General features: G+C 41.6%; 1 protein-coding gene across 1 annotated transcript in view; it reads right to left on the bottom strand.

Annotated features, from left to right (window-relative positions):
• Positions 1–13,588, bottom strand: part of MYOM3 (myomesin 3) — a 387,718-nt gene that overhangs the window by 115,668 nt on the left and 258,462 nt on the right. Inside the window, exons 22-24 of the mRNA XM_086956426.1 lie at positions 12,173–12,329; positions 9,349–9,455; positions 748–792 (exon numbers count right to left, since the gene is read on the bottom strand). Coding sequence (XP_086812552.1) covers positions 748–792; positions 9,349–9,455; positions 12,173–12,329 — 309 coding nt within the window. The remainder of the gene's footprint in view (positions 1–747; positions 793–9,348; positions 9,456–12,172; positions 12,330–13,588) is intronic.

Below are 13,588 nucleotides of genomic sequence, written 5' to 3'. Positions count from 1 at the left end.
GATAGCCAGGAGTCTTAATCACATCGGCATATCTTGTTGTTGCTTTCAAGAGAGTTCCTACTCTCTTTGATTATGCTTGCCCTCCCTGAGCTGCAGCCATTGTGGCTTCATCTGAGTTTCCTCTTTGTTACTGTTAATATCCGTTTGCCTGGCTGATGCCTGCTGATCATCCCCGATGCACTGTTATAGCTCCTTCGTTGACGCGCATTATAGCATGTATACAGTGGTGCAGCAAAACTTGAGGAGGGCCCCCTGCAAAGTAAGTGGAGGGGGCCCCCACGCTCCGCACCCAGTCAGGAGCTCTCAGGCCAGGGGCTCGCAGCCATGCAAAGTGCTGGGCCCCCCTGCATAGTATGCGTTACGGGGACTAATGTTACACCACAGCCTGTATATCTACTTGAGTTGTAAACTCAACCATTCCTGGTTTTCACGTCATCTCGTGCTCATCCAAGATGATAATGTCCCCCATTAGGACCTTATGTGATTATATCCTGGTCTGCTCTCAGTTCCTCTATTATCAGTATCCCTTACTAAATATGTTGTACACAAACAAGATTTTTAAACTTCTCATCAAGTTATTCTCTACAGCCTTTTTTAAGTAAAAGTCTTAAGCTGCTTTCTGAAAGGAATATGTAAACTTCCAAAAAGTGCATTATTTGACCGTGCTGTGCAGCCCCAAACTGCAGTTATATGAAGGAATCACATACTTGCTGGATTATAGTAACAATAATTACAGAGAAAACATACCAGGATTTCGTATCTCGTGGCTGCGACGGAGCAGGTCATCCAATTCTAGAAAAATGAAACCATATTAATCCAAGCAATGACTGAAGTAGTATTAGCTGTAAGTATGTATGTATGGCACAATCACTCATTAGCAAGCACACAGATGTAATCAAAGCACAGGTCATGTGTTATAAACAGTCTTTCTTTGTGTTATCTAAGAGTTTTCCACAAACTCTCCAACTAAGTTGTCATTTAGCACACGTGAATCTTGCACATATTCATGCCCAGCAATGATATATATATCATCATGCTTCATGTCTCACTAGAGCAATAAATGCATTACACAACCTAGTTTCCATGTTCAATCAATGTTTTTCAATCTTGCATTATACTATGATGTCATATCTATTTACAACAGCAGCATAAATAATTGTTAAAGGTTTGTAGATAGCTCTTGCTCTTCACAGATCTAGTTTTCTACTAATTTAGCCATAGACAGAAACCATCCAAGTGGTACATCTTCTGCCAAAGACAATGCAGGTGGTTCTATATTAGAGCTGACTCATGATTGTCTTCCACATTAATTGCTTGCAAATGTATTTAATGCAGATATGGTGATGATCTTGTCTTTGTGGACCAAATTTCAACTTCTCTTTTTAAAGAAAAACATTCAAATGTTTGCATTGTAGGCAAAGAAACGCTGAACTCATCAGCAGCACTTTCTGGCAGACATTTGCAAGGTGTAATATAATTAGGGCTCCCAGCTTATGGTATTCATTTATTTGAAATTTCCGTCTGTATTCATCCATATTTTTTCTTTGTCAACTTTATCTGTTTTTGTCCATATATATTTATGGGTTTTGAGAAAGAAATAAAGCTGAAACTGTTATATTTCCACATTTATTTAACCAATAAATATGCAGTCATGCTTGAATGCCTGCCAGGTTTCAGTGATATGAACACCCGCAGAAGTTAAATTAACACACTTTTATGAAAATATGAACATTTCAGTATCAGCCTTGTGTATATCTACTGCTGTTTAAGCCTCTTTACTAAAACGTTTTTTTTTATAACCCATTACCTATCAGTCCACACCGTTGACCTAGCAGTCATGGCAAAGTGTATTTAGAATCCCTCAAAAAGCACCCAATTTCCATTTTTAACCACATTTAAAAATATATACAGTTAAGAAAATAGATGGGTTTCTGTCTGTATTTATCTGTAAAAATCAGCAAAAACGGAAAACAGGGAGCCTTAAATATAACCTCCTGGAGGAGCCCAATTAAGTTCATATCAAGATCAGGGATGGCTGGTGTTTAGGGGTGAGATGGGCACTGCCCTGCCACCCTGGGGAAGTAACAGGAGTGTGAGAAGGAACACTGAGCAGCTAGCAATACATTGTGCTGGCTCTAGGTGCTCGGAGTAGAAACGTGGGATGGCCCGTGGCCCTGCGTATGCATTGGGTGGGGGAGGAGTTCTTCAACCTCGAGACATAAATTAGGACAGCGAGGACACACTTGTGGGCAGGGTATTGTGCATGTGTTACTGCAGAGAATGTAGTTTTACTTTGGGCATCATTCACATTAACCAGGGAAGAGTCGGAAGACCTCCATTAATTTCAATAGCTGGGGGCAGGGCAGGCCATCTGAGTGAGAGTGAATGCCTCTCAATCTGTTTTTAAAATCAAAACATTCAATTTATTGGATGAAAAAAGTGTTCATCTAAAATTGTCATCTTGAGATGCGTAGAGCAGTACTTCGAACCTTTTTTTTCACATGGACAGAAAAAAATCCTTGATACCATGAGAACAATTTTCAATGTACAAAAGAGAAATAGTTTTGATATGATTACAGGCAGTCTCGTTTGACACATTTACTAAATAATGGACTGCAAAGTTTCTGAGATTAATAACCAGCAGTGGATAATGTCCAGCAGCATTCTACCCACCGCCATTTTTTTCTTCTCAGTGTGTAATCCTAAGTGGAGTGAGTATGCTCAGCCATTGGTCCAATAGCATAATTTGCAAAAAGACTCAAGTGCAACTCACTGAGGACTCCCAACAGAGTTAAACGTATCTGAGGTAGCTTGTATTTTCTGGCAAACATGATGAGGTCCCTCAGTTTTAGCTGGTCTGTCCCTTTTGGGGCAGGGTCAAATTGATTTGCATATCATTGATCACTGTCTATAAGGGTTTTAGCTGGTCTGTCCCTTTTGGAGCAGAGCCAACATTGATTTGCCTATGATTGTTCATTATCTGTAATGGCTCTATGAGCAAAAAAGGAATGGAATGTGTAATTACAAGTGGCTACATTCATTCACACATTTCATGTGTGAATTTTTGTTCCTCTTAATGCATTAAGTGGAACATGAGTCACTACTACTCCATCATTCATATCAAACCTTACTCTGATGGCAATAAGCGAGCGAGGTAATAAAGCAAAAAACAAACATGAAACAGTTAATAAATCTCCAGGAAAAGTCTTCTGAGACTAGAAGATTAGGGAATTAAAAGCAAATGATAAAAAAATGTGTTTAACATAAGAAGGAGGGATATTAGAAACTTGAAAATCCGAAGATGTGATTAGATTTTGGTTCAGTATTGGTCAAAGTGTTGGTACATGGTTTACACCACATGTGGCTACAGAAGTTTATTATAACAGAAAAACCTTGGTAGCTTCTGGGTAATATATGCAGGCAATCAGTGTATTTAAATTAGATCCTGTTTTCTGGAGGCCCATTCTGTGCACTTTGTATCAAAATAGTGCATTTTTTAGAGATGTTCCTGATTGATGGAAAGGGTGTTTCCTTCAAATCCAGCGAACAAAACAATTTCAGACTGATCCAAAAGACTGTCACTTAACCACTCTCTTGGAAAAGGAAGCCAAATTGGTTGCAACAGTCTTGTTGATCGTCTGATTTAACACATGGGTGAAAACACTAGCATTTGACTCAGTTAGGCTTCAAAAAAGTTCCCCTACTAACAATATTGTAGCAATAATAGAAGAAGAAAAAACCCAGCTCCATTTTTTTCACTTGTAATATGGACTATTCAAGTGCATTTGATAAATTATCCATTAACACACTATGAGCAAAGGCTGTGTTTTAGGATTTCAATCACTCAGTTATACCCATTTTAATCGAATGCCATTCCCCACATAGATTAATTCAGCCTTGGAACAGGAGAGCATGTTTTCAGCAAAGTTTGTGACTTAATATGGCCTATAAATAAACTCGCTTGCTCCCTAGCAGTTTGTCTGTACTCCTTCATCTTCTCTGATACTTTGAGATATACAGCATCTCTCATTCATTTGCTTTGCATCCGCAAAAATATGATCTAGTAGATACTATTCGGATTGGCTTGCTTTGCCTATTAAGTAAATTAGACTAACTTAATCAGAACAATATATCTGTCTACAAAGGAAAAAATATGATATTTTAAGCAAAGAAAAAAACGTTCCCTCATGTCTTAGTGGCGTAAAACTAAAGTCAGTGAATTTGTACTAATATTTGGATAGGGAAATCAACTGAACAATATCATCTTGCCATTTAAATATGCTCCAAGCAAAGGACACACATATAGCACAGTACGTTACATACTGTTAAAACATTTAAGATGATTGGCAGTCTAATACGGTGGCTGTGCAAACCCTTACTGGCAAGGAGAACTCCATATATTACATTATTATTATTATATTCACATTACCAGATGGAGGTTAAGGGTTTTTAAATGGAACTATTTGCATCTCTATCAAAATATTTAATCTCTGCCAATTGACACCATCACAGCTTGGACTAGGCATGTAGTTAATGATTTTTTAACAGTTGCTGATCAGAAGCTGGTGCTATGCTACACCATGAGTTGTATGGACGATGTTTTACTTGAAAATAATATTACCAGATGACAATCTGCCTCTGAACATGTAGCGTATGGCATTGAATTTCTCCTGCATGGTATGGGAAAAACAAAAAGTCTCCCCTGGAACAACAACACAATCTGCAACATACTGGAAATTAGAGAATATCGTAGAAATGAATAATATATTTAAAAATGTTCACCAATGGTGAAACATGAATTTCTTAATTTCCAATTAAAATGTAAGCTAGTTTTGGAGTTTCATCGATCCCTTCAGGGAAATTGTTATAATAAATGAAAATGTCTCTTTAGAACATGAAATGATGGAACATATAATATGTTAAACACCTATTTTCCTTTTGATTCTTTCAGAATTATTTAATAACCCCTTCATGATTAGGAAATAAGGGAGTCATACTGTAAAAGAACTAGCATCTTACTGATATAGAAGTAGGACTTACAGGATTTGCAGTAAAATCCTAAAATATACATTTACAGTAGACAGGCAATATTAAGCAGGTAGAACTTATGATGAATAAAAGGAAAGTATTGTATGAACAAACCAAACTGTAACCCTAAACACACAAAGAAAACATATTTACAGAACATCTTCATGAATGAATTACTACAGTAAGGTAGCACGCTAGAAGACTTAATTTCGAATGAACAATAACTTTAGTTAAAACAAATTTCACATTCTGTGTCTATCTGTAGCAGATTTAACCCATATGCCCACCCATACATGGGTGAAAATGAATTTGCGTGCAACTGAATAAAGACCCTATACTCTGGCAATTCCAGGTTGATTTTGACCGGCAAACCACTTGTAACTCTATTTTATTTACTCAGTTGAAAAGCAAGCTGTTATACCTAACATCCTTGGTGCGGGATTCTCAAAAAGGTTTTGTCCATCCTACCTGTGTTTTATTTTTGCTGGCTTAAGGACTCTGTGCACTTTACCACTGCTACCCATAGCTAAAGTGCTTGTGATCTCTCCCTGCAAATGGTAAAATTGGCCTACACCGATTGGCACATTTAGTTTACCTGTAAGACCCTTGTAGATGGTACTGCATGTACCCAGAGGCAGTAAATTAAATGCTACTAGGAGGCCTGCAACACTCACTGTGCTACCTAATACAGTAGCACTTTAAAACATGTTTCAGGCCTGCCACAGCAGCCTGTAGTGCTGTTTTAAACTGCCCCTTTGAACTGGGAGAATAAGCCTTTTGCCAGGCATATACCTTCCTTTTAAATACTTGTAAGACTTCCCTAAGGTGGGCCTTAAAAGCTTGTAGCACATTGTGCATGGTATTTAAAAAGTGGGATATGTGGGGTTAAGTTGTACATGTACTGGTAGTGAAAAACGACTAAAGTCATTTTTCACTACTGTAAGGCCTATCTTGCCGTAGGCTAACTTCAATGAATATGTGCTAACTTTGGATTTTCGATTACAATTTTGAAAATGTCACTTTTAGATAGATGGCTTACATGCCCTCAAGTTTCTGAGGCCGTCTGGAAGGTGCCTGGGCTTATTAATGGTTACCCCAATAAGAATGTATATTGAGCCCAGATACTAAACAAATAAGACCTAGGTGTAGCTAGGAGAGTGCCTTCCTGACAGGATGGCTGGGATGGAGCTGTACATAGGCTACATTTACACTTCAAAAGCCTTTACCTACAGTTCACACAAAGGAACCTGATACCAGGCCTGCACTTCCTTTTGTCACACCAGACAGTTAGGAACTCTGATCAGGGAAGGGGAACATTTTCTGGGACCCGATTTCCCTCCACTATGGCTGGTGTAAAAATAGGACCTTTAGGACCCTTCTTCAGTACATTTCTGGACCTACGGAAGATCCAGAAGGACTGCCCTGCTGCCAGAAGGACTGCTGTGTCACTTGAATGACTACCTTGCTGCTTGAAGGACTTCCTTGTTTCTGAAGAAGGACTGGACCTGATTGCCTTCATCCCTGGCTGTCCGAGAGTCAGTTGGCTGATCGCCTGAGTAAGCTATAGTGACACAAGCTTCCAGAGGCATCCCTGCAGCTGCCCAGCTGCAACGGGACCTGCCAGGACCTTCCTGAGCCATACGGCTGGCCTCTGCTGGGGGAGTGAAGCCTGATCCACAGGGGGTGCCCCCAGGTCCAGGATCCATAGCTGGCATTAGTGGAAGCTCTTCCAAGAAGAAAAAGGTAAAAATCCTGAAGGAGGGCTCCTTGCAGCCTCCTTGGCCCTGGATTAAAGAAGATAACTTTTCAGTGAAACTTACCTATTCTCTGCATTCGGCCCACACTGTCAGCCTGAACTTGTGACTTTACCCCAGCCTAGCACATCCAGAGGTTGCTTTGTGCTTTTAGGCATTATTTTCACTAAAAAAATGTAAACCAGAATATCTCTGGTTGTACTGATTGGGTTTTTGTCATTCTGGTACAATTATTTTTTAACTCACTCTATTTTTCTAAATTGGTTTGGGATTTTTCTTGGGTTTTGTTTTTTCTTTATTACTGTTTGTGTACTAAGCTTGACTGCTTTTGTGCCAAGCTACCAGGGGTTAAATCACGGGTTAGTTTAATGACTTTTGTGGTTCACGCTGACAAGAATTGTGGTTGTTGCCTGAGTGTGGTTTCCACCCCCTCAACCAATAACCCAAATTCTAACACAAGCTAACTTGATGACTGGCCACCCAAGGCCTGCTTTTTTAAACTGCTTCCTATGGTTTGATACGAAAGAATTCTGCACTTCATGCAACAAGAGATACCTCAGCACGCTGGTGTAGTCTTTCCCACCTCCTATGGAATGTTCAGTGCAAAGGATGGATTAAATTACTCAAATGATCTTTGAAAATGATAATTTTTCATCTCTATGGGTGAGATAGATGCTTCTTTTCTTCCAGCGATGACTGGGGAAGTTCATTCCAGAGCCACCAATAGATAATACCGCCTTTTGTGGGTTCTTTCAATCTTCTATAGAACAATGCACCAGCTCTTCACGAACCTGAGGAACCTTCACAGAAAGTAATGTATAAGAAAAACCTCAGGTAACAGGGACTTAGGCCCCAATATTCCTAATAAAGATCGATATGGCCTTGAAATATCTCCCCTGGAGACCGGCTTACTGCTCCTCCGATGACATGCCATTGACACTTGGCCAAATAAATTAAGGGGCAGATTTACAAGTGCTGTACGCTGTTAGTGCATCAATTTTTGTGATGCACCAGCAGCGCATTTTTCTTCCTCATATTTAAAAGGACCGGAAAAGCCATCCTGCATAGCTTTTCCTGTCCTTGTAAATATGGCCCATTTACACGCTGCACTTTGCATGAAAGGGGCTTCCCATGGGTGTTGTTGTGGGTATTACCAAGCAACACCCATGGTACTTGACACATTTCCAGAGTTTAAGAGAAATCGTAAATCTGGAAATGCATCTGAACCCCCAGGGGAGGCGTAGGGAGGCGCAACAAGGAGAAATGTATTAATTTCTCCTATTTTATTTTTTCTTTCTATGCATGCTGCATTCTGCAGAAAACATAGAACGAGAAAATAACCTCTAATGATTGTTTATGTACAGGAAGGTGTCCCTTCCTGCACATAAACAATCTCCCCACGATATAGGCATCCGTGTACTTTGGTGCAAGTGTGCCTGTGCTGGCGCATGGCAGCAGTTTGTGCGCCAGCGCAGGGGGAAGCACAGAGATGTGATATATTGCTGTAAATATGTAGCATCCCTGTGACTTGGAAGTGAATCAGTGGGGCAGAGCAAAATGGCTTGCGGCACACACTCACTTTCCTTGTAAATCTGGCCCTCAATAGGCAGAATCTGAAAGAAGGCGTAGCTTCAGGAGGAGTGTGCATCCCACCAGTAAATGTATGTGCTGATAAATATTTGTGTTCAGGTGCCTTCAGTCAGGTGTGGAGAGCTGTCTGTTGGATTTCATCAGGAATTTTTACATCAACACCAACAGAAACACACAATACACTCTCTCTCTCCCTGTTTTGAAAGTCCCCGAAAATGTTGGTTATTATACAAAATATTTTGTTTTCTCGCTTTTAGTACTCCTACCAATCCACATTCGTCTCCTTTTGTACTGCCCATGAGGCCCCTCTCATACACCCTGCCTGTTGTATAATGTATTATAACATTATATACCAGCGCGCTTGTTGGAAAATCTGAAGCTCACACCCCCCAGTCTTACTGACCAAGCTACGCCCCTGCAGGCATGTCTCAAATCTTTGAGGGCTCGGGTCCAAAACGTTTACGCTGGGCCTCATATGTGATGAGCGCCTGTTTCTAAATTAAACATATAGCAAATGTTCTCAGGGAAGGAGAAAACAAATCAGCACCAGTATCTAGTGCCATCTAGTGGTGTTACCTATACTAGCTGCAATGAAGAAACGAGCAGGCTTGTCTCAAAATCTATTAACAGATTTTGCAGCACTAGGGGCCTAGACAAAGTACGAGTTTGGGAGTAATACCACCCAGACCACTCTTCTGACCGCCCTGTCTGAAAGTAACAGAATCTAAATCATGTATTCCTCAATCTGGCATGCAGGGTGATGTGCGCTGCTGCAACAGCCTCCATAAACCTGTGTCTGCATGGCACTGCTGTTGTAGTGTCAAATCTAAATGTTGATTTGATTAGGAGAATGCAGGATAGATAGCATTTGGTGCCACCCAGGGGAGGGGGGAGGGGCTACTGTTCAGATCATGTGCCCAAAATAATTGCTAAAATTCGATCTACACACAGATACAGTTTCAAAGGTGGTCCATACCTTCTTTTGTTAATGTATGGCTGGCAGACACTCCATCTGTGTTGGGCACCTCCACAGAATATGTGCCCAGATCTTTGGCTGAGGGCTTTATGAATTTCATTTTTGAGCTTAAAAAAAAGAGAGTAAGGACATAGTTTTAGTCACCGGAGAGCATGATACAGAAATCACTTCTATTACCATGTAATAATTTCTGTCGCATCACGGGGAGAGACACAAAAGCCTCTGCCCTTCACCAAATACATGATCATAATGCCAGTTTCAACAGAATGTATGAATCTCCATGTAATAGACTTAAACCTATTATTTTCTTAGGTTTACACATTTTCTAGATTTATAAAATCTCTTCGTGTACGCCATGGAGATCTACGCTAACCCTAGATTTCCTGGTATATTCCTGGTTCTGGCTCTGGTTCCTGGTCTCCTAGGTGTGCTTCAACAGATTGACCACACAGAATTCACATGGTTTAACCCTTTCACTGCGGCGGCTATTCCGCCGCAGTGCTACGGGGCTGGAGGCGGGGGGGCGAGTGGCGCTCCCGCGCTGGTGACGGAACCGCTCCGTCACGCCCCTCGGGTGAGCTGTGCTTGTGACGGAACGGTTCCGTCACAGCCCCGCCCGCTCAATAGAATGCGCAGCGCAGGCACGAAATCAGTGCCGCGCAGGCGCTGCGAGCGGGCTGTGACGGAACCGTTCCGTCACCAACACAGCCCAACCGAGGGCCGTGACGGAACGGTTCTGTCACAAGTGTGGGAGGGGTTAAATATACCATCGGCAACTTGTTCACATTTGTTTCTTCATGGAAAAAAAAATTCTATTCATTTCGTGCCTTGCACACCCATAAAAAATGGATGCGTACTTACTCATTTCCTAGAATTGGGCCATTTTTGTCTGAAAAGAAAAGCTAGTTATCATAAAAGGCCAAGTATAAATATTTATTTTTATGGAGCATTTTCCTGGACATCTCAAAACTATATAGCTGCTATGTTACATTGGCTTTTTGGGTTACATTTTTCAAATCTACAATTGCAATGAGGCAGTAAAAGATTTAGCTAGCCCTTCATTTGCCTTTCTGCTTTCTCTGGTAAATGGTTAAATAAGAAAAACATTGTGATGAGAAAAGTATGTTGAAAAAGTTGTACATTGTTGAGCATAACATTGGAAGTTGACCACCACAGAGCCAAACAATAAGGAAAGTGGAAAGAGGTGGAAATAATGTTCGTGGTTTATGACTGACATGGAGAGAGACTGGGCAATATAGCTATGTCATTCATTGCTATCTATCATTGAGTCTTCTGTTCTATGAACTTTAATGAGCCAGCGTTCAGAGAAGCGCTTTGATAGCTCTTTAGTGTAGAGTTACAATAAATCTCATAATATTTGTTCATAATTATTAATATATAAATTACAATTGTGCATTTTCAAGACAAATGGTGTACACGATGAATTTATGTAGGGGTGGGCGGAATGTTCTGTTACGCCCATAGATTTAGAGGAATTTTTGCCACTCCGGGTTACTCTTTAATATGGAGTTCTTGCCAGATTCTGGCAATTCCTGCGTGGCATAATTTTTATCCTGCGAGCCTCCAGAATATGTGAGAGGGATTTGGTGTCCCCTAGCACAATTTTTTAACGCGGGCAGTTGCCAGCATTCGCGAGTGGTCATGGTGAGAGGGATGCTTTTTGAGTAGATTTGCTGCTGAGCAAGTAGATTTTCTACTTGAGCGGCAGCAAAATCAACTCAGCAGGCCTTGCGCTCTTGCGCAACACATGGTGCTTTTCGTGCTGATTTTCCAGGCTGCTCAAACTATTGGCGCTAAATTGCAGAGAGAGTGGCATATTTTCTGCTCATTGGCAGAATTCTGTGGAATCTTGCAGAGTTTTTCTGTAACTCAGTGGAATTCTTTGGAGTGAAAGTCTGCGAGTTCCGCCAACCCGCCCTAAATGTTATGCTTATTGCCAAAATGTGAAAGCGCCTTGAGGGGCAGATTTATGAGGCCCTTGCGCCACGTTTACGCCGCTGTTGCGTCACGCAAGGCGGCGTAAACGTGGCGCATCCCTACGAACGATTTACAACGTGACGCATCTAGGCAGATGCGTCACGTTGTAAAGCACTGCGCCGCTTGTGGGCGTTCCGGCGCAGGGTGGGCGTTCCGGGGCAGGTGCGCCTCGCAAAAGTGGCTGAGTGAAATCTATGAGATTTCACTCAGTCACTTTTAAGCCAATGCTGCGTCAAAAGCCTGCACCTGCTTGAAGCAGGCGTAGGTCTTGACGCAGCATTGTTAAAATGGGGCACACCCGAGCCTTGCTGGAGCTGTGTCGCGCTTGCGACGCAACTCCAGCAATGCGCCACATTTCCGGCACAGATGCGTTACGCATCTGTGCCGTTTTTGCACCATGGTGCGCCGCATTATAAATGCGGCGCACCATGGCTGGCGGAGCTGTGGCGCACTGTGGCGCATGTTAACTGGCGCATCCCTGGGGATGCGCCAGTTAACATAAATCTGCCCCTTAGTCTGGAAGCAATTTCCATTGTTACTAAAGAATTACTGATGCCAAGCTGTTCATTATTAAAACCCTTACGTAGTCAGACAAAATACTAATCTTTTGATTAATTCCCTATTGATCCCTTTAGAAACAATAAAGATTTACTTGCACTTATCTTTTCTAAACAATAAAATAATTGTAAGTGCACATACAGTGTCTGATGTTTTCCCAGATCAGTGTTTGATTCCATTAATTACCCATAATCTTCAGCTCTCCTACTTCGACATGTGTGGTCACAATCCTTATAGTGTTATGTTTACACAGAGTTGACATATTTACTTGTTATCTTTGTTTTCCATCTTCACTCGGTTGGGTTTTGGAGGTTCCTGGTAATCCTTGGTCCAGATGAATTCAGGGGAATCTATTGGTTCCGGGTTTTCAAAAGACATGTAAATGTATCCTTCCTCGTCGACATCGAGTTCTATCTCATTTGTGCCTGCGTGAAAAGAAGCATACTAACATTGGAACCAGGTCAGTGTTTTCCAGCCTCTAGCAGGGAAAATTTAGGGGAAATTGGGCATCTATACCTACTCAAGCTTAGTGGGCTTTTGACTGAGTTAGCAGTTAAATCTCAACCTAGCCAGAAAGATAAATGTAGTCACCAACCTGAACAATTATTTTTGTTGGCATTACCTGCAAGACCAAAACATCAAAAGCTTCGAGAGCCCTTGAGATTTGATCATAATGGAGCATTACTTCTTTCCCTGCTTCCAACACTGACAAATAGTATGTAATTTTCTAAGCATGGCTGCAGTGCTGAATTTGCTAAAACAATACATTGTGCAGTGCCAGTGGTACACATTTTTCTTAGCAGCCCTCTGACGAAACTGCCAAATGAGGGGAGTACTAAATATCATGGTAGCTCAGTCTTAATTCCACCTTGTGCCTTTTTCCTCACACACAGTACACTTCCTGTCTCTTTATCACACTCTTGCCGGTGAATTTTTGTACCTGTTCTCCCTTTGTCAATACTTTCTAATCTTCCTCTTCCTTCTCCAACTTCTTCCTTTTTTTTCTCCTTTGCTCTGGGGTAAACTTTAATGATAACAAATATAACCAAATCTCTATAAATGTGTACCGATGCACAACACTGGTGTAAATTAATTGTAATTTATATTTATATAGCGCATTATCACCAACGGTCTCTAAGCGCTTGCTTTGAGAACCCGTCCTGGTTTTTCCCTGTGAGATAACCCATACTGGGCACCCCCAAGGTGAAAGCCGGGCTTCCCGCCGCAGGGGGCCATAGTGGAGATTAAGCAAGCTATTGCCCAGAGTTGCAGAGTGTGCACCCGTGATTCGAGCAGGCACCTAAGCGAGAATTATCGAGTCCGTGGACATTTTTGGCTCAAGACCCTGCCGTGTCGGGAATTGAACTCTAGTCCCGGGTCTGACCTCTGCTTCAGGGTCTGCCTCTTCTAACCATTGAGCCACACTTCTCCACTCCATTAAGTACTACATGAATGTATATTGATGTGGCATCAGCCAGCCTACAGCTTCTGCAACCTCTCAGCAGTCTTGTGGACGCTGCCAAAGAGGCATGAGGATTGTGTATAAATTATAATGAAAAAGCTGCTTGGGTGATTTTATCAGACATTCCAACTCACACAGTGCCATCTTGTGCCACATAATATTGGCTCTCATCACATGGGTACCAGGTGAGGAGCCGATATCACATGGTGTGCACACAATTAG

This window comes from Lissotriton vulgaris, chromosome 2_1 (assembly GCF_964263255.1).
Source record: "Lissotriton vulgaris chromosome 2_1, aLisVul1.2, whole genome shotgun sequence".
NCBI lineage: Eukaryota > Metazoa > Chordata > Amphibia > Caudata > Salamandridae > Lissotriton > Lissotriton vulgaris.
The sequence above is the reverse complement of the archived record's forward strand: the minus strand, read 5'-3'. Positions and strand labels throughout refer to the sequence as shown.